Below are 22,544 nucleotides of genomic sequence, written 5' to 3'. Positions count from 1 at the left end.
AATTTCGAAATGAAGCCGAGGGTGTAATTGTTAGTTTTAATCTTTTGGAGGCAAAAATAGCAAATTTTGGCCAAGAGAACCCTCTGCATGCTGACGTGGAGCTTTGGAAATGGTAAAACGGTAAATAAATTTTTTGCTTTGGCTTTGGAGATTGTGAAATTGCACAAATAATCTTGCAAAAGTTTATATTTATTTGTGTGCACGTGGAAGTTTACTTTTTAGTACCGTATTTTGTTATGGGTATCTACATACAAATATAAATTAAAAAAAACGGAAATGAAGGAGGTGTCAATAAAAAAATATTGTGGGCCAATTGCAGAATATCATATAGTCGAGGTGTTTTAATACATTTTTACAATTTTTATTTTTGAACATTTTAAGGTCACTAAGAACGAATTTTTCAATAGTACGAGGAGCAATCTGCGAAAAATCTCCCCCTTTTTCCACTGTGAAAAAGCGAATCTTAAAACCTTTCCATATTCGAACACTCCACAACTCCGCACTCTTTTCTCTGCTCCCTCTGCCACGTCCGAGCTCGCCTCCGCCGCCGCCAGGGGCGGCGCCGCCGGAACCCTAACCCTAGCCGCCGATGACGACGACGACGGCCGCCCATTGCCCTCCCCCGGTGATGTCCTACGAGCCCCCCGAGTGGCTCCCCGATGGGTGGATCATGGAGGTCAGGAGGGGGAGGAAGAGCGGGTCCCTGTATCATGTATGGCTCCGACTGCAAAACCCTGATTTTTGGTGCGATCGATCGATTTTCGTTTGCAAAGTTGTGGAGTTTTTGATCTCGTGCTCTCATTTTTCGCCACATATGTGTCGAATTTGGGTGGTTTCTGGGTGGATCAGTAGGTTTTGCGGCCTCTCGGTTTCCTAATTAGGAAAAGTGGGAGAGAAATAGGCATGTTGATTAGGGTTTAAGCTCCGAAGTGCTTAATGAAACAGTGGAGAAGTAGGGATAGCTCCTTTTTTTTTTTCTAAATTTAGTGTTGCTATTATTATTATTATTATTATTATTATTATTATTATTTTGCAAGATCACTACTTTAGGTTGTAATGATACTAGTACTAATGGATCAAGTGTCTGAGAAGGAAATATATGAATTTTCATGAGGAGAATATTGCTCTTCCTGTATAACAAATGACTCTCTAATTATGTGGGCTTATTTGGCGCGGGTATAGTTTATGCGCAAATGTTGTTTGAGTAGAGTAACAAGTAACAACTATTTTTAATTGAAGTGCCCAATGGCTTCTTGCAGAATCTAGAAGAAGAAGCTTCAAGTTGGAGCTTCTCTTGGATCAGAAAAGCTCATTTTGGCAACTCACTCTCGCCTAATATTTATGAGTTTAGAATGTTCGGGCAATCGCTTGTTTGGTATCAAGTGATCGAGTTTGTAGGGCTATATGTTCACTTTTGACAAGCCATGTATGGGTTCCTTGAGCAAAGTTGCTAATTTTGGCGATAAATAGATAGTTTTATATTGATTTCTTTAAGCTACTTATAGTATCCAGGCATGTGTGTCATGCAACTATCACAATCATCATATGGAGTTTTTTTTTTTTTTTTTTAAACAAATCTTATGAGCTAATGGGATTTGTTCATTATTTATGCACATTTTAAATGCATCCACATCTCTATATTCATCTACAAAGTAAACCTAAAGGTAGAGTCAAGACTTTACTTCTGAGGTAAAAATGTATAGAACTTATGTGAACTTTAGACCATGTGATTCGACTACCCAGCCTTTCAAAATTTTGATATTAGTACCCAACCTTTCAATCCATTGGATTTAAGCCATTTAATGGTTCTTCCAATACAAAATTTAAGCTAACTACTTACTTTAATGAATTTATAGCTACATAAATTGCATAAAATTTATTAATTAAACACATATAGATAGACGGCGCATTCAAATTTTGAAGTTTAAGAGTTATTAATTGGCTCAAATCAAATAAATTAAAAGGTTAGATAGTAAAATCAAAACTTTTAATGATTAGGTAGACAGACCAAAATGGGTGATAGTTGAGGTAAGTTCTATACATTTTTATCTATTTCTGAAGACTACTGGTCGCACTACGGATAGTGTCAAACACATGGATTTACAGTCACTCCTTTCTTGAGAAGAACTTGAGCAAACATTAAAATGGTACCTCTCGAATAAAAGAAACGGATCGAGTACATTTCTTGCAGAAATTGCTTTTAAGCCAGTGTTTTGGCTTACATATACTTCTAAAAGAGAAGATGCGTGTGTTAGTAACAAAGTTTCCTTGTTTTCTTTTCAACCGAATAAGGGCATGAAAGTGCAACTGCAGAATCATATATTCAAGGAAAAAAATACGAGTACAACAAATAAAAATTACAACTCATTTTCAACGAACATAACCTGAAATATTGGAGACTAGGAAAGTTAAATTTAGCAACATAAACTTTTGTAGGTGCAAAATGCCTGTGTGCAACATGCAAGTCATAAGAAATTCTTACAAAGAAAAAAAAGATGGTTACCTAAACAAGTTGATAAGATTCTTGCCTTTAATTTGCATCGTTTCATATCTAGCATGGCTTTTCCTATTACACATTAATAGATTGTGAACTAACTAGTGACTCATACTCCAATGATTGTGCTTGAGATTAGCTTTACTTCTAGATGATTTTTTTTCCTACACTTGATTCTTCCTGTACTTGTTTGTTTCTTAATTGTAGAAGATTGATCTTGCGGTCGCTAACTCTTTATTCTAAATTTATTCTGCTGGACCATTCAAAAAAATCCTGGTTATGCTTGGAGCAAGAAGATAGTACTGGCTACAGTGATGCAAATTACTCAATAACAGTACTAAGGTTGTTTTCCTCTTTAAATTATGTAGTATTATACTTCTCCAATCTCTGGATCTACATTTTGTTCAAGAAATGAAGTTCTGCACCACCTTAATTTTATGGAGGTTGATCATGCTGCTTTGGAGACGAGAGCATGTCCTGAAGATGAGAAAATGCAAGTACGTTATTAATTCAAGTAAAATCTCTCTCTATTTTTTTTGTGAAACAATTCTTATAGTCTGTGCATTTAGCTTGTTGTGTCAGCTGACAATTCACTTGGATGGCTGCCTTCTGGATGGATCTTGGAAATTAGAAGTAGAGGAAGTGGTACAGAAGCAGAGGAAAGATACAAGGTAAATAGATACTTTCTAATGTAAGCTCATTTCTTTTTTGTAAACTAAACCTATTTTGCAGTTAATATAGTCCCTATTCTAACATTTCTTTGTGCAGGCATTTCACATATAATTCTATTTGCACATGTTTTCTCTTTTCCTGAAATTGGTAGCACAGTTTTTTGGATGAAGGCTTAGCTGCCGCACCACTTAGTATTACATTATAAACTTCGTATGATTGGACACTTATAGCACATAATTCTTACATAAACTTTGTTGCATTTTGCACTTGATTGAGGTTTGGAATCTCTTCCTATTTTCTTATGCCATTATCACCACTTATGGCTGTTACCTCTTCTAACTGCGGTGAAAGAGAAAGAGGATTAATCAAATTAAATACAGAGCTAATAGACAGGATGGAAATAAACATAAGAAGTGGAATCTAGGGCTTGACAATTAATAATGTTGCTTTGTAGGGACTATATGATCATCCTTCTGTCCTAAAAATGCAGCAAATTTGACTTTTGTTATGAGTGAAATATTTGCGAGAAGTAAGACTTAGTTGACTGTTGTTCAACTGATAAATAAGGAAAGTAACATTAATTTATTTGCGGGAACTTCTGATAGTTAATAATCATATATATATATTTTAGATCAATGTTGTAGTGAAACCAGGATGGACTTCAGTGGCATATAAGTGTAGTGGAAGAATAAAATTAGAACAGCTAGAAATTCATAAATCCATCTCAGCTCAATCACGAGTTATTTTCTTTTCCTGTTTTGCTTTTCATTCCTTTTGCTCCAACACTAGAATTAGTAATAAAAAGAAAAAAGGAAAAATCTCTCTTTGTTTTTTTCAAGTGATACTATCTTTAGCAGTATGAAAGATGGCTCTTTTGACAACAGCTGTCTTATTTTTTACAATCAACTACGTGAATGCTAATTTTCATGGGTACTAGATGGAGATAAACTTCCATAATTGTAACTCCAACAATTTCTCCCTCCTTTGATATATTCTCTATATAACCAATTTTGACAGTTAAAGGGTTTCCATGACTAGCGTCCGTAAAGTAAACTGGAATGAGTTTTCTTGAATCAATATATGCTTCATTAGAATGAAAGGATAGTCTGTTCTGCATGGAACAAAGTATTTACAAACTAATGGATGCTTGAATTTATTTTTGTAGTGTTACATCGATCCGGTGACCGAGTACAGATTCTTTTCCAAGGAAGATGTACTTTGCTACTTGGAGGAGGGGACGCTTCCAAATTCCATTTCTGATCTAGAAAGAAATTGCAATGCCGATGCTATTGACAATGTCCGCAGCTTTTCAGAGCCTTTTTTTTTTTTTCTTCTGTTTCAAGATACATTTGCTTATTATTTATTATTCACTTCTACTTTCTGCATGAATATGAACTTTTGGTTTATGATTTTGTTTGCCAGATCTTTGCTCAAATTGAGTATTCCCCAGAAGGATTGCCCAACGGATGGGTTAAGCTAACAAAATTCAGAAAATTCCCTTGCGAACATGGAACCAGAAAAGATCCGGTAGCATACAAATTGGATTTCTTTTCTGTTACAGAATCCCAGCTGTTGTTGCTACATGCAGAGAATATCTTAGTTGAATTATACTGGCTTAATTCAATTACGAACTTCTGATTTTGCTATTATTGTTTTAAGGTTGTGCAATGCTTGTTAATGGCATCTAAGATTAAACCCTAAATATTAACATATATTTTCCTGTTTTGGAAATGTAATGCGGCTTGTCAGCTGCCATAGTTTTGGTAATTTTGGTCTCATATTACATTTACAGTTTTTGTCTTTGGATCTATTACAGTTTTATCAAGTAGTTTTCTGTATTGGTGTTAGGCACTGCCATTTCATAGTTTATAAAGAGTTAGCTGCCAAGGGATTATGGAAATAAAGCTTTCTCCAGCCGATAGTTCTTTATCTCTAACACTTGCCTGCTTCGTAGAAGCCCTTCTATATTCTTTCAACTGGGCATATGCTTCCCAGTTGATTATAGTCTATTGCTAATGTTAGGATATCCTGTGTTCTGCCCCTTCTTCCACATATTTGTTGAATTAACATTTCCTTTGCGATATTCTATATATACTAGTAGCGACCTGTTTCGGCACATCCCCTTTCTTTAGTTGTTTCATCTTTATTTTCTGTCTATTGACTATAGTCAATATTATTCTGCAGTATTATACTGAACCAGCAAGTGGACTTGTGTTTCGAACCTTAAAGGATGTTAGTCGCTATGTTGAAACTGGAGAAATAAGCAAACATGCATTTAGACCAAGACAAAGTATCATTGAGACTTATGTTGTCGGCATGGGATCTTCTAGACGGGTACCAATCTGGTTGCTTTTCCTTCTTTTGTCTCTCATCACTGGGTCTATCTTTTTCTTTGATCCTCCTTTCGAGGATTCTTGCTATTTTTAAAGGATGTGGCTTTCTAGCTGTTAATTTATCTCATCTGTTGAAAGCTGTGCATAATAAAGGGAGAGACATTTTATGCTTGCACATAAATAGAACTCTTCGGTGGTGAAGAACGATAACATAGTTACATAGTTCGATCACGGTTACTGTTGTTTAAAATAAGCAAACCTTGCATCTAAATTAATAGAATACTGTTCTTCCTTAATGGTACAACCTAACTTGCAACAATTAACATGTCAAGGCTGTGGACAGATAGAAAGAAGCCTTTAACCGGGCATGTTTTTTGTATTTTTGTCTTCTTCAGCATGCACAACTTAGACGTGATTTTTTAAGTTTAGCGCACTATATTGTTTTCCTCACCTAATCTAATATTTCCCTAATTTGATTACCATATATAATTGTGTCTATATGCTTTGTTCGCCTTCTGTATTCTGAAATTAAATCTCCTGGATATACAAATTTTGCTATCACATGCTTCTCTCTTTTGCTTCCTTGTTGTGGACGTGACTGAAGTAATTTTTTAATCTTATCTTGTTGTGGATTGTAAGTACTTACCTAAAGTGACGTGTCCAGAAATCAAAGGTTTTATATTGTAGATCATTTGTTCATGTAAGCATATAATATTTGAATCCATAAATCCTGGAATTGGGTTGTTTCCCATTTGCTACTTTTATATGTCATTTGACTTTTTCTAAGAATATTTTCATTGAATATTGCAACTCGACGCCTGAGTTGCTGGTTGTGAAAAAATTTGAAACTTGACTAGTTAATGTAATAGATGGTGGTATTCTTTTGTGTTTATCTAGAAGATTTCCGTGGATTTTATTTAAAGATAAGCTACCAGATCAGCTTCTTAGATAAAATTTGTCTGGGTGAAGCTACGAAAAACCTTTTGAAACTGTGAAATAGAATTCCGCAACTGTTGATTGTTTGTTGTATATATGAATCTCTTAGTACTTTAGGCTGGTTCTTTGTTTGCCTATTTGAGTTGTTTTAGGTTGATTTTAGAGTATAGATATAACACTTGACATTTCTTTCATTAAGAGGAAAGTTTTGAGATTAGATTTATTTTTGTTATCTTTCAATTTAATCACATCGACCTTTAAGATGGCCTAAAACTTCATGTATGAGAAAATTTTCAACATTGGAGGGATTAACATATCAACATACTTCATTGTATGCAGCATCGAGAGATATATGCAAGACTATGACCTATTCATACTTATTTTGTTGCCCTTCACAGTTTTCCTAGAATTCCAAAACTCATGTGTCAGTTAGCGTGCAAAGAAGACTGCTTCCTCGATATCTGATTTGCTTTTGTTTGTCGTCTTTTCCAAGTAGTATGATTTAATCTCTCCTTTTCTCTTTTTTGAATTTTACTTGTTGAAAGAATGCCCCTTTGGTTATCTCATAGGTCAACATGTGCCTGTGTGCTCATCCATATGTGTTCTACTATTTGTATTAGATGAGATTTCTCTAATATAAATTCTGTTAACTATATTAAGACAATTTTATCAGACCTATAAATATGCGGCTCATTTTGATATAGCTAATACATTTGCATAAACCAGTAATTTTAAGTACATTGTAACGAGGTGCTCAAAACTACTGCTTTTATTTGGAGCTAGTTGAAGCTGTTTTCCTTTTCTTTTCTTGCTGAGCTAGTATACTTATTCGCACAATTTTTCTATGCCATGCTCATTTTCTTACCCTAACTTCTTGTTGCAACTGTTGCTTTGTTTTTTCTATAACATGAAGCATCTAAATGATTTTGGTTTTTCCACCTTCTGCCACTTCTAGTTATTACATCCCTTTAAAATTATCTATTTAGAATTTACACATGTAGCCTCTTTAAAATCTTTTTTTTTAGACATACAAACCCAAAAGTGGATTTTCATGCAAAATATCTTGATCTTAAATTGGGAACTTGTCCAGTTTATAGGGGAAATTGTTTTTCTTTAGGAAAGGCTTTCAAAGACGAGCATCTTTATAGGTGCATGGGTAAATTTGTAAGAAATTAAGTTTTTGAAGGGCATATACGAAAATTTATATTTTAATGGGCAATATTCCACCCCTCCAGTGGTATATGTGTAAACATACCTATCAGGAAATATTTTCGTTATGACATAAGTTTTGGTTCTTGGAAAATCTTGGTCATCTCCTGGTCTTGTTTCTGATTGATGTTTTTTCCATCAGTGCCGTCGTACTTCAGCCGAGAAGCCGAAGTCACCAGCCATTGATGTGAGGCAATGCCTTTTTACGGGACAGGCACCGACCTTCAACAGACAAGTGGTGATAAAGGAGGAACCCCCTGATGATTGTAAGTTCTTACACTTTTTTTACCAATGAAATTGAAAAAGTTGTTTTCCACTATAGAACTTCTGTTGCTCCTGAGGAAGTTATTCCTTTGAACAGGTTTCTTTAGAACTAAATGCACCACTTATGTCAATTATGTTACAGAAAATTTGAGGTATACCCCTTCAAGATTTTATACTAACATATATCCCCGACAACTGTGAATTTTGAACTTTCATATTTATCCGCCAAAAACTTACTTTCTTACAAATATACCCTCGTACTTCCTAAAATGCACCTAAGAAAAAAAAAAAACTTCTAATGCAAAGTCAACTTCACCCCATGAATTGGATGACTTGGAAGAAACTACACGTGCTAGGGGTTTATATCAGACTTTAGATTAGAAGAATATATGTGCAACTAGATGATTTTGCAGGGATGTATATGTAAAAGCCCCGATATATCAAGCCACCTATTGCAAATTGTTAAACCACATTGCCAAATGCGGGCTCTAAGTCGCCTGTATCTCGAGCTGGTCGAAATTTCCCTTTCGGCTGTAGAGAGTTGGCCCGACCCGTATATTGATGTTTAATTTAGCTAGAAGAAATCCAGGAGAAGGAAAAACTATTGTTGCATATAGGCATCTGACTAACTGTCTGTCAGGCTTGGGAGTCAGGTGCTCCTTGACTAGGTGCTTTATCATACCAGATACGATAAAACCACGACCTTTGAGATGCATATCAAACCTTCTGGTGTTGTCCTTGGTTGAAATGGAGTCAACCATGCTGCTACTTCTAAATTTCCTCCGCCTGTGAATTGGATTGGTCCCTTGTTTGACACGTATATATAATAAACTATATAGCGGCTGTTCAGATAGCATTGCTCATTATTGTAGTATATTGATAATAAATTCAGGTCTTAGTATTACTGCATGACATCCAATAGCTTATCTGCTTATCATTACAAAATTTTCCTGGAAGTGACTTGTCGACCAACGATCTCCTTTATTTCCAAATTTTGATTTTATTTTCGGCTCACCATGATATTTTACAGGGTATGCAAGAAATATTTGGATCCATGTTAAGCACATTTTGATTGCATCCAAACCCAAAGTGACTTCTATGCTTTTGTAAATGTGAATTTCATCTTAATGTGCAATCATCAGCTAATTTGAGCTATTTGAATTTCAGGTGAAGAAAGTACTCCTCTCCGGTTGCAATTGGATGCCAGCCTTGTAGAGAAGATAAAGAAGAAAATAAAGAAGAAAATGAAGTTGTTGGACCGCGCGAAGGATGATCCCTTAAAGATAACGAAGAAGGTGAAGAAGAAGAAGAAAAGGGCAAAAATGAACGAATCCTCACAAAACAAACCAAAAGAGCTCGGCGAATATGGATCAAAGCAAGATGAGGAAAGTCAAAAGTTAATTGAAGAATCAGCTATAATACCATTTGACCCAGTAAAGCAAAAGCAGCTTGAGCTTGAAGAAAAGCCAAAAATAAATGATGAAGGAGAAGAGGGGAATTCATCAATTCTAGATGCTGATTTTGAGGAGAAAGAGAATGTGGTGCTCTCACCGGCTGAAGAGAAACCAGCTGTGTCAGAAGATAAGAAGCCGCTTTTTTCAGGAGAGGACCAATCGGGCTCAAGTGATGGGGTTAAATCTGAAAGTTCTGATTCCATGACTCGCCGAGCATCAAAACGGCTTGCTGGGGTCGAAGCGCTCCCCGGAGATGACTCTTTGCTTGGTTACTTTTTTCACCGTGGGGCGGTAATATCGAAGAAAAGATTCAAACGAATAAAAGGGCTTTCACAGTTGGCTGAGAAGAATGGGATTCTGCAACTAGCTGTTCCGGATAAGCAGGCTGGGGCAGGAGCAGCAGGCGATGAAGCAGAAAATGCGAAAACAGCTTCTGCTACAGCTTCTGCTTCTCCAAGCCGAGAATAACCGGAGAGCAACTTATTCTCCAAGGAAGAATAACATGATCTTCAGGGAATTGGCATAATAAGGCCAAATTTCACAATTCGATTAAATTAATCCAAGGCATTGTCTCAGTAATAAAACATTGTGGGCATTAAACTAATAATTTTTAGGCACATTAAATTTATGTTGATGACTCTCAGGGAATGCTCGTGGCTTATAGATTTTAATCGCCCGCTTGTTGTGGGAGAGATTTATTCTTTCGTCTCTTTTAGTCTGTTCTCTTGATTAGTAGTCGAAAAATTGGGGGTAAGTTGTTTGTGTGAACTGCACTGCTCTTTTACGTATGTAAATGTATGTATATATACATATGTAGTTAGAAATCTCCGCCGAAGTCTTTAGTGAATTCTTGCTGTTTTTAATGGATTGATGCATTTGTGTGTTCTCAGGTGAGCTCAAATGGTCCTTTCTCATCTGGCAGATTATTGCAGTTCCATTGTGAGAAGGTGATCTGGTCTCAGTTTCCTTTATGTCAAGGATCCCAATTGCATTAATCTCATTTTTAGCATCTGAATTATTTGAATCTATTTCTGATTTTAACTCTGCAAATTGAACTTCCAATCCAACACTGAATCACATTGTCTCATTCTCATTGTGCTCTTCAATTGAGGTTATATGTTGTTGCCGAAAACTTTATGCAACTAAACAGATGATATATCAGACGGAATACGACCATAGATTCCATTGATATCTCATCACAAGAATATGTACTTGAGAACATCCATTTCCATGAGATGAGGAATACAGTGGAGGGAGCAGAGGCTACATTGAAGTAGTCTTATTATGGAAATACAACAGGAGGAGAGACTCTTCATTGCAGGAAACTTAAAAACTACTGAATACATGATAGCTGCTGCATCTCTCATCACATGCTTGGTTTCACATTGAGGCGATTCGCCACCTTCATGCCCAACGACGTATCGCACTGCACAGACAAATGCAACAATTATTGACAAACCGAAGATTCATCGGAAGAATCAAGTTGATGTGTAAGTTCTTGAATTTTGTGGTTTTCTCGACCTATTGTTGTTCAGTAAGTTTTTTCTCTTTGCTTTTTCGGTGCTTTTGTGATCAATGGCATGAATTACAGGGACTGACCTGAGAGAGGTAAGAGATCCAGATGCTGCGGAGCTCGTGGCTGACCTTGGGATGGCCCAAAGCCTCTGCCCATCGACGGACGAAGCGATCTTGCCTGCGAATACAAGTTAAGATCGACAAATCAATGATTCAGTTTAATCTTTTGTGCTCTTTTTCTCAAGTAAAGTTTAATCTTTTGCAAGTGGCTTACCTGTCGGGCGTCCACGACCGATATCGCTCTCCCGGCTGCTTGAAGTCATTTTGCTTGTGAATTGTAATCTGTAACATAGAAATTGTGAATTGTAATCTGTAACATAGAAAAAGATAGATGATTATGAGATCTCAATGTTTAAGATCATAATTTATAAGTGAAACTTCATAAGATTGTAATTATTTGGCATGTTAGTGGGATTTTATGAGCTACAAAGTAATGCAGACTCTGCATTTGCTTCTACTGAATACATGATAGTGGGATTTTATGAGGTTAGAAATGTCACTACCTTCTCGCGGCGGCCGGTGACGGGCCGGGTCGGGATCGGAAACCTCTCTGCATGTCTAAGAGGAGTTTGCCTAGAAGGGAAATAATCCACCTACATATAAAAAAACACAAAAGATTAAAAAAAAAAGAGTAAAAAAAAGAACAATTATGGATAAACCATGTTATATTAATAATAATGATAAACAATAATGGCATTTAAGTAGATGGTTTTACCTCTTCATCCCTGTGCATGAAGTTCATGAGCCCATCATAGTGATTGTTGTGCAGGGCACACTTTGGTGCATTCACTGGCAGCATCAGGTAGTTTGGGCCCAGCCTGTACCGCTGCGTGTCGGCGTACGCGAAGACCCGGCATTGCAGCATCTTGTCGTCGGAGTAGTAGATGCCCGGCACGACGAGCCCCGGCCCGAAGGCCAGCTGCTCGTTCTCGGCGAAGAAGTTGTCGATGTTGCGGTTCAGCACCAGCCGCCCCACCGGCTGCAGCGGCAGCAGGTCCTCGGGCCATGTCTTGGTGTCGTCCAGCGGGTCGAAGTCGTACTGGTCCTCGTGGTCCGGGTCCATGACCTACACCGCCCAAAAGATCGATCTGTTAGAAAAACAAACCCTGAAAGGTCGTCTTGTCGCTCATTATTGTACGAATTTTATGGTACTAACAAAAAGAAAAGATACGTTAGCTCTGATACCATGTTATCTAAAAACACTCGCAATTTCATCTGACCTGAACGTAGAGCTTCCATTCGGGGTAAATCCCTGCAGCAATAGAGTCATACAGATCCTGCGTCGCATGGCTGTGGTTCCGCCCGCAGACCACCGCCGCCTCGTCCTCCATCAGGCACTTCACACCGCACGTCGGCTTCCAATGGAACTTGACATAGTGTGCCTGTTATATATATTCATACAAGAGACTAAAAACATCATACGTACGTCCTCTGACAACAGCTTAAACTTTTAGAGTAATCGGTTGTTTTGCAGCGTGCATGCACGCACCTTCCCCGCGCGGTTGATGAAGGTGTAAGTGTTGACGCCGAACCCTTCCATGTGGCGGTAGTCGGTGGGGACGCCGACGTCGTCGAAGAGGAAGCAGAAGGTGTGGAGGCTCTCCGGGTGGTGGGAGAGGAAGTCGAACACGCGCCAGTATTCCTGGATGTGGGATTTAGGGTTTGGCTTGAATGCGTGGATCACGTCGGGGAATTTGATGCCATCGCGGATGAAGAATACTGGGAAGTTGTTGCCCAGTAAATCCCAGTTGCCCTGCGAGGGGTAGAATAGATGTAACTTCTTTTAACAGCGCAGAAGATTCTAAGTTCGATAGAGTTGACGGTTGTTTAAACCTTCTCTTCTTAGAGAGGTTCTTTTCATGTAATGTCTATTCAAAGGAGAGATAATCTGGTCAACAATTCATTGTTGCTTTGAGATTCGTACATTGCATGTAATGAAATCATTCATTATTATTTTAAAATCCGTGTATTGGATGTGATGGATGGTTGATCAAATCGTCCCTCTATAGGGGCGGAGGAGTCTCCTGCGTATATTTTCGCTCGAAAAAAATGATTGTTTGATCTATCATGTACTATTATTTTAAGATTCGTGCATTGGGCGTGATGAATGGTTAATCAAACTGTGTCTCTGTGATTTTGGTAGGAGAAGAGATTGTCTGATCAACCGTCTCTCTGTGGGGAGGATCGCCTATGTAATTTTTTCCGTAATTGGAACCTCCAGCTCATCTAACATTACCACATTACTCCAAAGATCGATCATATATACCTCGCGGGTGTAGAACTTGACGGCGAAACCACGGGGGTCGCGGATGGTCTCGGGGCTGCCGCGCTCGTGGATGACGGTGGAGAAGCGGACAATGACGGGAGTCTGGACACCGGGGGCGCGGAGGAAGTCGGCGCAGGTGAGGCCGGTGACGTCGTGCGTGCACTCGAAGAACCCCTTCGCGCTCGCCCCCCGAGCATGCACCACCCTCTCCGGTATCCGTTCCCGCGCGAAGTGTGCGATCTTCTCGATCAGATGATAATCCTCCAACAGGATCGGCCCTGACCCACCAATCATCCATCGTCAACACAAATAGAAACACCGTCGTTCATTGGCTCTCTTTTTGCTTAAGCTTATTAGCGGCAGACAAAAGTTGTTTGGTTGCACGCAGTTGTGACTGTATTGTAATCTTAATTGAATATTATAGAATCAAACATGACGTTTGATTCAGTGTATTTGAATTCAACTCCTTTAGTCGAAACTGTACGAAGGGGCTCAACTGTAGTAGTTGCAAATACACTTAAATCGACTGCAGTTTCGATCAAATCCAATTCCTAACTACACCTGTGGATATTATTTATTTTAAAACCGTTTGAATGCTAAACAAATAATGTCAAAATTTAGAAATTTGATTATCAAAACGTAAGAATTAGCACAGATCAGGCTAAAATACAAAAAAATTCTCTTGTAAATACTCATTTTTTTTATTTTTTCTATTTGGCTTTTAAAAAATTAATATTTTCTCCTCTTAAAATTTCAAAAATATTTCCAGAAGGTTATAGTGTCAATGGAAAGGACGAAATGACCAAATTACTCTTATTTTCTAATATATTTTTATTATTTTTAAGAATATTTTTAATATAGATCATAAAAATTGAACTGAATAGTGACAGAATCGTAACGGAGTTGATGCTTTATGCAACGACTTAAAATTTTAAGAAAGTAAAATATCAAAATTTAAAAGTTAGCAAAAATAAATAAAAAAAATAAAGAACGAGTATTTACACGAAAGTTTTCTGCATTTTGTCTAAAATAAAATGTGGAATTTAATTAAGCACACCTCTGGGTCCCACAGTAAGGGCTTCATTGTCATTCCACACGGGCCCACCCGCGTTGGTGGTGGTGTAGGTCGTGTCAAAAGCACTCGAGGGACGAAACTGTAAAAACAAATTTAAAAAATGGAAATTAGAAAAAGAAAAAAAAGTAAATTATAAATTAGGGTTAATTGCATGCAGGTCTCTGCAAATATAATGAATTGCAAATATATATCCCTACAAAGTTCAATTTTCACATGTTGCCTCTCCAAAAATCCTGATGTTTTCAAATATATCTCTGCCGTTAAAATCTGTTAGAAAAATTTAGTTAACTATAGATTAAATACTTAACCCTGATTAGTTAATAAAGTGAATTGACCTTTTTATCCCTCTTTAATTAAGAATTAGGAATTTTTTAAGGAACATATTTGTGATTGCAAAAAGATCATTTTATTTAAAAAATAGACAGTGTTTTAACGGTAATAAATCAATCAGAGGGACATATTTAAAAATATTAAAAGTTGAACTTTGGAGGAATATATTTATAATTCACTATATTTGCATGCAGGGACCTATATGCATTTAACCTTATAAATTAAGTTGAGATTTATTCTTTTCTATCAATAAATACTGTTATAATTGATAATTATTAGTTGAAATAATAATTTTTTTACAACAAATGAGAATCGTTGTAAATTATTTCTATAAATTTTCGTGGTGATAAATAACTAAATAATATGATTTGTGTTATCACGACGACAAAAACTATTGTAATAAAATATTTCTTTTATAATAATTTAATTTTTGACATAATTAAATTGATGTAATAGAATAAAATTATTCCTCTAAGAGGAGCATCTAATTACAATTTTTGGGAGGATTGGAAAAAAAAAAATTAACTCACAAAAATAAAATTTTTTACCAGCAAAATCTCTACTATTTTCCAAATATTAGGCTCCCACAACTAAACTTTCCCAAATAAAAAAAAAAAAAAAAAAACAACCACGAATCCATTTAATCTTTACGAATTTATCATTTATCATTGAAAACTTTATATGTTACAATAACTATGTGTTAATAATCTATTTGGAATTTAAGAAAAAAGATATATATATATATAATATATATATATATTATATATATATATATATATATATATATATATATATATAATATGCATATAGTTTTTCTAGTTAAAATTGTGTTCTCAAAACGATATATTTTTAAATTTTAGAATTATTTTAAATTAACTATTTAAAAGTAAATGTAACATGCGTTGTACATGCCCTTTAATTAATAATAGAATATGTACGAATTAATTTAAATTTATATATTTTATGTCCGTATTTAAATTCACGTAAAAAATATTTTAAAAGATACGTAACACTACTTATTATTATTATTATTATTATTATTATTATTATTATTATCTTTTGCTAGCTATGGCCTATGGGCCACCCTAACACTGTACATGCCTACTCAATTATTGCTTATTATTATATTATATTATTATATTATTATTTTTTTTGTTTTTTATTATTTATTTATTTATTTATCATGGAAAGCTACTCAAATAGTGAACAGTAAACATTAACGTATACGTCCAAAATTGTTTTTTGTACGGATTCTTGTCTCCACGTGTATACGTATTTATATATATATATATATATATATATATATATAATATATATTATAAATAGTTTAGGAAAAATTTTCGATTTTCTAATTTACATATCTTAGAAGTTTAATATTGAAAATACAGTTTTTACATTTAAATTATTTTTAGAGTTAAATATATTATAAACTATTAATAATAACTGTTATCGGTATATAAATTACTATTTTGCCTTTTAATATACCCTTTACCCATCGATCACTTTTTTTATTTGCTCCTAAGTTAGGGATACAAAAGTATTTTGACTTTTGGTCTTTTCAAATATACCCCTCTATCATATCACCAATATTTCTTATTTGTTTTTAAATTAAGGACAAAAGAGATATTTATTTTTTTAATTTTAACATATATTTAACTCACGTTTAAACTAAGTTAATTAACTGGTGGTAACTGTAGCGGTGTTAAGAATAACGAGGAATATATAGGGATATATTGAAAAGAAAAAAAAAAAGTAAGAATAAATAAGATATTTTGAAATTTTGAGGAGTACATATCAATTTTCGTATTATATATATATAGTTTAATTGAAGTGCTTAAAGAGTACGATGCTTTACGTACTTTTAAATTATTTTTAATTATGAAAATTTTGAGTTGAAGATAAGTTTCACTAGATAGGTTTAGATTATTTAAAATATTTAAAAAATAAATTTTATAGTTTTTTTTTATATTATTTAACTAATGATCGAAAAGATTCAAAAATAATAATTTTAACAGCCTATGTAAATTGATTACAAGTTTAACGATATATTAATAATATTTTGAATCCTTTTCATCATAAATAAATAATTCTAAGAAATTACATAATTTACTTTCTGAATATTCTAAACATTTTAGATCAAATCGATCAGGCAGAACATTGATTCAGAGAACTTACGTATGTGAACGCTCTAAAATAACAAAGTATTTCAATACAAAGAGATGCACATCTTAATTAAATAAATTAGTTTGTTGATCATCATTTAGCTAATTAAAAAATAAATAAATCGCGGCGGCGTGCATGTTTAATCTTCATACTATTCATTTCATTTACAAAACAGTTGCTTTGTAAAAATCAAATCTAGTTCGTTTAAAACGATAGCTACGAACACGATCGCATCGCTGCAAACTGAAAACACTGATGAACTAAATATATACTTATTTTTAGTGCCCCATAACTTCAACATTAAACTCAAGAAAGATCCTTATTAAACACACACACAACATATATATATATATATATATATATATATAATATATTTATATATATATATATAATATATATATATATATATATAATTATATATCCTATCTAAACATAAAATGAAAAAAAAAATTAAAAAAATAATAATTGGGTAAAAGGCCAAACCTTGTAAGGATCCATGCTCTAATATATGTGAAAATGAAGAACCAAAATTATATGATGATAGTTAATAAGAGTGTGACTCTCCTTTCTCAGTAACTCAAAAATATGCACTTCTCTTGTGAGTTGTGGGTGACACACTCCACCTAGCTTATCAGGTTGTTAGGTATTAAATAGTGGAAGAGCCCGAATCCGGTCACCTCCCGGTGATCGTACGCGTCGTCGTGTGTGGATATCTGAAATTTTATCTGAATACGTAACCGAACAGAGCGAATATATTTGATGCTAGGGGCGGAGCTATATGTGGGCTGAGGGGGGCCATGCCCTCCCCCACCAAGATTTTTCAAAATTTGCACTATAGTCCTTTTCATATAAAAAATTTCAAGGATTTATTTTTACTTTAATCTCTAAAGTATATTGACCGACCTATCTTTTAAAAAAGTTCTCGGCATGAACATAATACTTTCTCAACTCTAAATTTATTTTAATTTTTGTTGTTTAGTACATACTTTCATAATTTCTAATTATTTTAGATAAATTTTTATTTAATTAAAAAAATTATATTAAAGTTAATAGCTTAGTCAACTAATAATAATCAATTATCACAATTGTATTTAGTAAAAATTAAGAAATTAAATTATTAACTGAATTACTTTTAGATTTAGTAAATTTTAAAATTATTTGAGTGAAATAATATAAATAAAATAATTAAAAGTTAAGTAAGTCTAAATAAAAAAAAAGGTAATGTTTTTTTTACACTAACAATTTAGGTTATATATTTTCTCATCAAAATTTTAATTAGGTATATTTTATTTACTTGCTAAAATTTTAATTTATATGTATTTTGGCCCTCTCGTAATCAAGTCCTAACTTCGTCACTGGCTAAATAGATATAGTTTTGGATACGGGTATAAAAAAAGAAAACCCAACTGATGTTGAATTCGGATATGAATTTAGTCTGTACCCAACTTGAACCCGAACTTGACCCAAATCCTAATTATATTTGAATTTATATTTTAAAAATTTAGATTTAATATAATATGTTTTGAAATACGGTAAAAAGAAATAATTGTTTTGAGTTCGAATTTTTGGGTTCGGATTTGAATATGGATTTTAATTTAAATCTGTTGGATTTGGGTTTGGGATTCAAATTTGGTTTAGCAGGTTTGGGTTCGAGTTTTTGAAAACCCATTCTGAGTTCGACTCGTTAACATCCCTAATTCTTATGTGCATTATTGCAGGACGGTGACAATAATATCCCACCCTCTTAAATTAATATATAAATTGGGATTTTTTTATACATACTTATTAAAAATATAGGGTTAATTATATATAGGTCTCTGAAAATATAGTAAATTATAAATATATTCTTATAAAATTTAACTTTTATAAATTATTATTACAAAACTTCTAATATTTTCAGATTTATCCTTCTGATTTATTATCGTTAGAGAACCGTTAGAAAACTGTTTATATTTTCAATTTTACCACAGCAAATATGTTCCTCCAAAAATTATAACAGTATAATATAAGAGGNGATTAAGGGATGTGCGGTTAAGATGATGTGGGCCCCCTAGGGTTGAGTGGGTGGTTGGTTGAATAGTATAATCTAACGGATGAAAATGATCAAAGGCATAGATCTAACGGTAAAAAATTTACAAGCACCAAATACTTGGTACTTTTACAATCACCATAGCCGGACTCTATATATATATATATATATATATATATATATATATATATAGTTTAGGAAAAATTTTCGATTTTCTAATTTACATATCTTAGAAGTTTAATATTGAAAATACAGTTTTTACATTTAAATTTATTTTTAGAGTTAAATTATATTAATAAACTATTAATAATAACTGTTATCGGTATAAAATTACTATTTTGTCCTTTTAAATATACCCTTCTACCATCATCGACTTTTTTTATTTGCTCCTAAGTTAGGGATACAAAAAGTATTTTGACTTTTGGTCTTTTCAAATATACCCTCTATCATCACCAATATTTCTTATTTGTTTTTAAATTAAGGACAAAAGAGATATTTTATTTTTTTTAATTTTAACATATATTTAACTCACGTTTAAACTAAGTTAATTTAACTGGTGGTAACTGTAGCGGTGTTTTAGAATAACGGAGGAATATATAAGGGATATATTGAAAAGAAAAAAAAAAAGTAAGAATAAATAAGATATTTTTGAAATTTTGAGGAGTACATATGCAATTATTCGTATTTATATATATAGTTTAATTGAAGTGCTTTAAAGAGTACGATGCTTTAAGTACTTTTAAATTATTTTTAATTATGAAAATTTTGAGTTGAAGATAAGTTTCACTAGATATGGTTTAGATTATTTAAAATATTTATAAAAATAAATTTTATAGTTTTTTTTTATATTATTTAACTAATGATCGAAAAGATTCAAAAATAATAATTTTAACAGCCTATGTAATTGATTACAAGTTTAACGATATATTAATAATTAATTTTGAATCCTTTTCATCACTAAATAAATAATTCTAAGAAATTACATAATTTACTTTCTGAATATTCTAAACATTTTAGATCAAATCGATCAGAGCAGAACATTGATTCAGAGAACTTACGTAGTGTGACGCTCTAAAATAACAAAGTATTTCAAATACAAAAGAGATGCACATCTTAATTAAATAAATTAGTTTGTTGATCAATCATTTAGCTAATTAAAAAATAAATAAATCCGCGGCGCGTGCATGGTTTAATCTTCATACTATTTCATTTCATTTACAAAACAGTTGCTTTTGTAAAAATCAAATCTAGTTCGTTTAAAACGATAGCTACGAACACGATCGCATCGCTGCAAACTGAAAAACACTGATGAACTAAATATATACTTATTTTTAGTGCCCCATAACTTCAACATTAAACTCAAGAAAGATCCTTAATTAAACTACACACACACATATATATATATATATATATATATATATATATATATATATATATATATATATATATATATATATATATATATATAATATATTCTACATAAAATGAAAAAAAAAATTAAAAAATAATAATGGTAAAAGGCCAAACCTGGTAAGGATCCATGCTCTAATATATGTGAAAATGAAGAACCAAAATTATATGATGATATTAATAAGATGTGACTCTCCTTTCTCAGTAACTCAAAAATAGCACTTCTCTTGTGAGTTGTGGTGACACACTCCACCTAGCTTATCAGGTTGTTAGGTATAAATAGTGAGAAGAGCCCGAATCCGTCACCTCCCGGTGATCGTACGCGTCGTCGTGTGTGGATATCTGAAATTTTATCTGAATACGTAACCGAACAGAGCGAATATATTGATGCTAGGGGCGGAGCTATATGTGGGCTGAGGGGGCCATGCCCTCCCCCACCAAGATTTTCAAAATTTGCACATATATCCTTTTCATATAAAAAATTTCAAGGATTTATTTTACTTTAATCTCTAAAGTATATTTGACCGACCTATCTTTTAAAAAAGTTCCGGCATGAACATAATACTTTCTCAACTCTAAATTTATTTTAATTTTTGTTGTTTAGTACATACTTTCATAATTTCTAATTATTTTAGATAAATTTTTATTTAATTAAAAAAATTATATTAAAGTTAATAGCTTAGTCAACTAATAATAATCAATTATCACAATTGTATTTAGTAAAAATTAAGAAATTAAATTATTAACTGAATTACTTTTAGATTTAGTAAATTTTAAAATTATTTGAGTGAAATAATATAAATAAAATAATTAAAAGTTAAGTAAGTCTAAATAAAAAAAAAGGTAATGTTTTTTTTACACTAACAATTTAGGTTATATATTTTCTCATCAAAATTTTAATTAGGTATATTTTATTTACTTGCTAAAATTTTAATTTATATGTATTTTGGCCCTCTCGTAATCAAGTCCTAACTTCGTCACTGGCTAAATAGATATAGTTTTGGATACGGGTATAAAAAAAGAAAACCCAACTGATGTTGAATTCGGATATGAATTTAGTCTGTACCCAACTTGAACCCGAACTTGACCCAAATCCTAATTATATTTGAATTTATATTTTAAAAATTTAGATTTAATATAATATGTTTTGAAATACGGTAAAAAGAAATAATTGTTTTGAGTTCGAATTTTTGGGTTCGGATTTGAATATGGATTTTAATTTAAATCTGTTGGATTTGGGTTTGGGATTCAAATTTGGTTTAGCAGGTTTGGGTTCGAGTTTTTGAAAACCCATTCTGAGTTCGACTCGTTAACATCCCTAATTCTTATGTGCATTATTGCAGGACGGTGACAATAATATCCCACCCTCTTAAATTAATATATAAATTGGGATTTTTTTATACATACTTATTAAAAATATAGGGTTAATTATATATAGGTCTCTGAAAATATAGTAAATTATAAATATATTCTTATAAAATTTAACTTTTATAAATTATTATTACAAAACTTCTAATATTTTCAGATTTATCCTTCTGATTTATTATCGTTAGAGAACCGTTAGAAAACTGTTTATATTTTCAATTTTACCACAGCAAATATGTTCCTCCAAAAATTATAACAGTATAATATAAGAGGGATAAAAATGTCAAAAATAAACTAGAGTAAAGTATTTAACCTATGGTTAACTAAACTTTTATAACAGATTCTAACAGCAGGAACATATCTGAAAATAATAAGAGTTTTACAAAAATAATTTATAAAAATTAAACTTTACCGAAATATATATGCTATTTACTGTATTTGTGGGGACATGTATACAATTAAGCCAAAAAATATACATAAAGATAATATAAGCATCTTTAGCTGTGAAAGAAAATATATTCCTGTGTACTAAAATATAAAATAAGATATAAGTCGTACGTTCTCATGAAAACATTAAATAAAAAAAAATAAAACAAAACACATTCGATGGGACGTAATAAATTAGTTGTTTTGGCGTTACGTTGGATTGCATGTTACCTGGATAAGGATTGAAAAATAATAATAATATAATAATAATAATAATTGCATCATGGTCCTATTCTTTATCGACTTTTTCACTTTAAAAATTTTTAATATATATTATATTTTTTTTTGTTACAATCATATTTTTGAATGTATAATTTGTTTCAAATGAATCTCGCTAAATTAAACTAGAAACAAATTAATTATCACAGATATATTAAGTGGGATCACAGAATTAATTACAAAAAAATTAAAATGTTGGAAACTAAAGTGTAAAAAATAGGTAAAAATTTGAGATCAGAAAAATATTATGAACTATAATTTTAT

At 32.8% G+C, this 22,544-nt stretch overlaps 2 protein-coding genes across 3 annotated transcripts; one reads left to right on the top strand and one right to left on the bottom strand.

The window, feature by feature from the left end:
- Positions 468-10,209, top strand: LOC109713337. Its single transcript, XM_020237363.1, has 8 exons — positions 468-712; positions 2,863-2,991; positions 3,064-3,165; positions 4,332-4,463; positions 4,589-4,693; positions 5,351-5,500; positions 7,787-7,910; positions 9,076-10,209. Exons 1-8 carry the CDS (start codon positions 590-592, stop codon positions 9,828-9,830), a joined length of 1,620 nt encoding a protein of 539 aa, XP_020092952.1. The 5' UTR covers positions 468-589; the 3' UTR covers positions 9,831-10,209.
- On the bottom strand, positions 10,447-17,415 carry LOC109713338 (catalase isozyme 2). Of its 2 annotated transcripts, XM_020237364.1 has the most exons (10): positions 17,255-17,415; positions 14,261-14,357; positions 13,204-13,481; positions 12,427-12,690; positions 12,158-12,319; positions 11,653-12,003; positions 11,441-11,530; positions 11,152-11,219; positions 10,962-11,055; positions 10,447-10,788 (listed from the first exon to the last, which is right to left on the bottom strand). In XM_020237364.1, exons 1-10 carry the CDS (start codon positions 17,267-17,269, stop codon positions 10,729-10,731), a joined length of 1,479 nt encoding a protein of 492 aa, XP_020092953.1. In that variant the 5' UTR covers positions 17,270-17,415; the 3' UTR covers positions 10,447-10,728. The 2 variants fall into 2 exon arrangements, with proteins under 2 accessions (XP_020092953.1, XP_020092955.1); XM_020237366.1 differs by lacking the exon at positions 10,447-10,788 and having other exon boundaries at positions 11,152-11,247.

This window comes from Ananas comosus, linkage group 7 (assembly GCF_001540865.1).
Source record: "Ananas comosus cultivar F153 linkage group 7, ASM154086v1, whole genome shotgun sequence".
Lineage (NCBI taxonomy): Eukaryota > Viridiplantae > Streptophyta > Magnoliopsida > Poales > Bromeliaceae > Ananas > Ananas comosus.
Note: the sequence above shows the minus strand (reverse complement) of the source record. Positions and strands in the feature narration are given on the sequence as shown.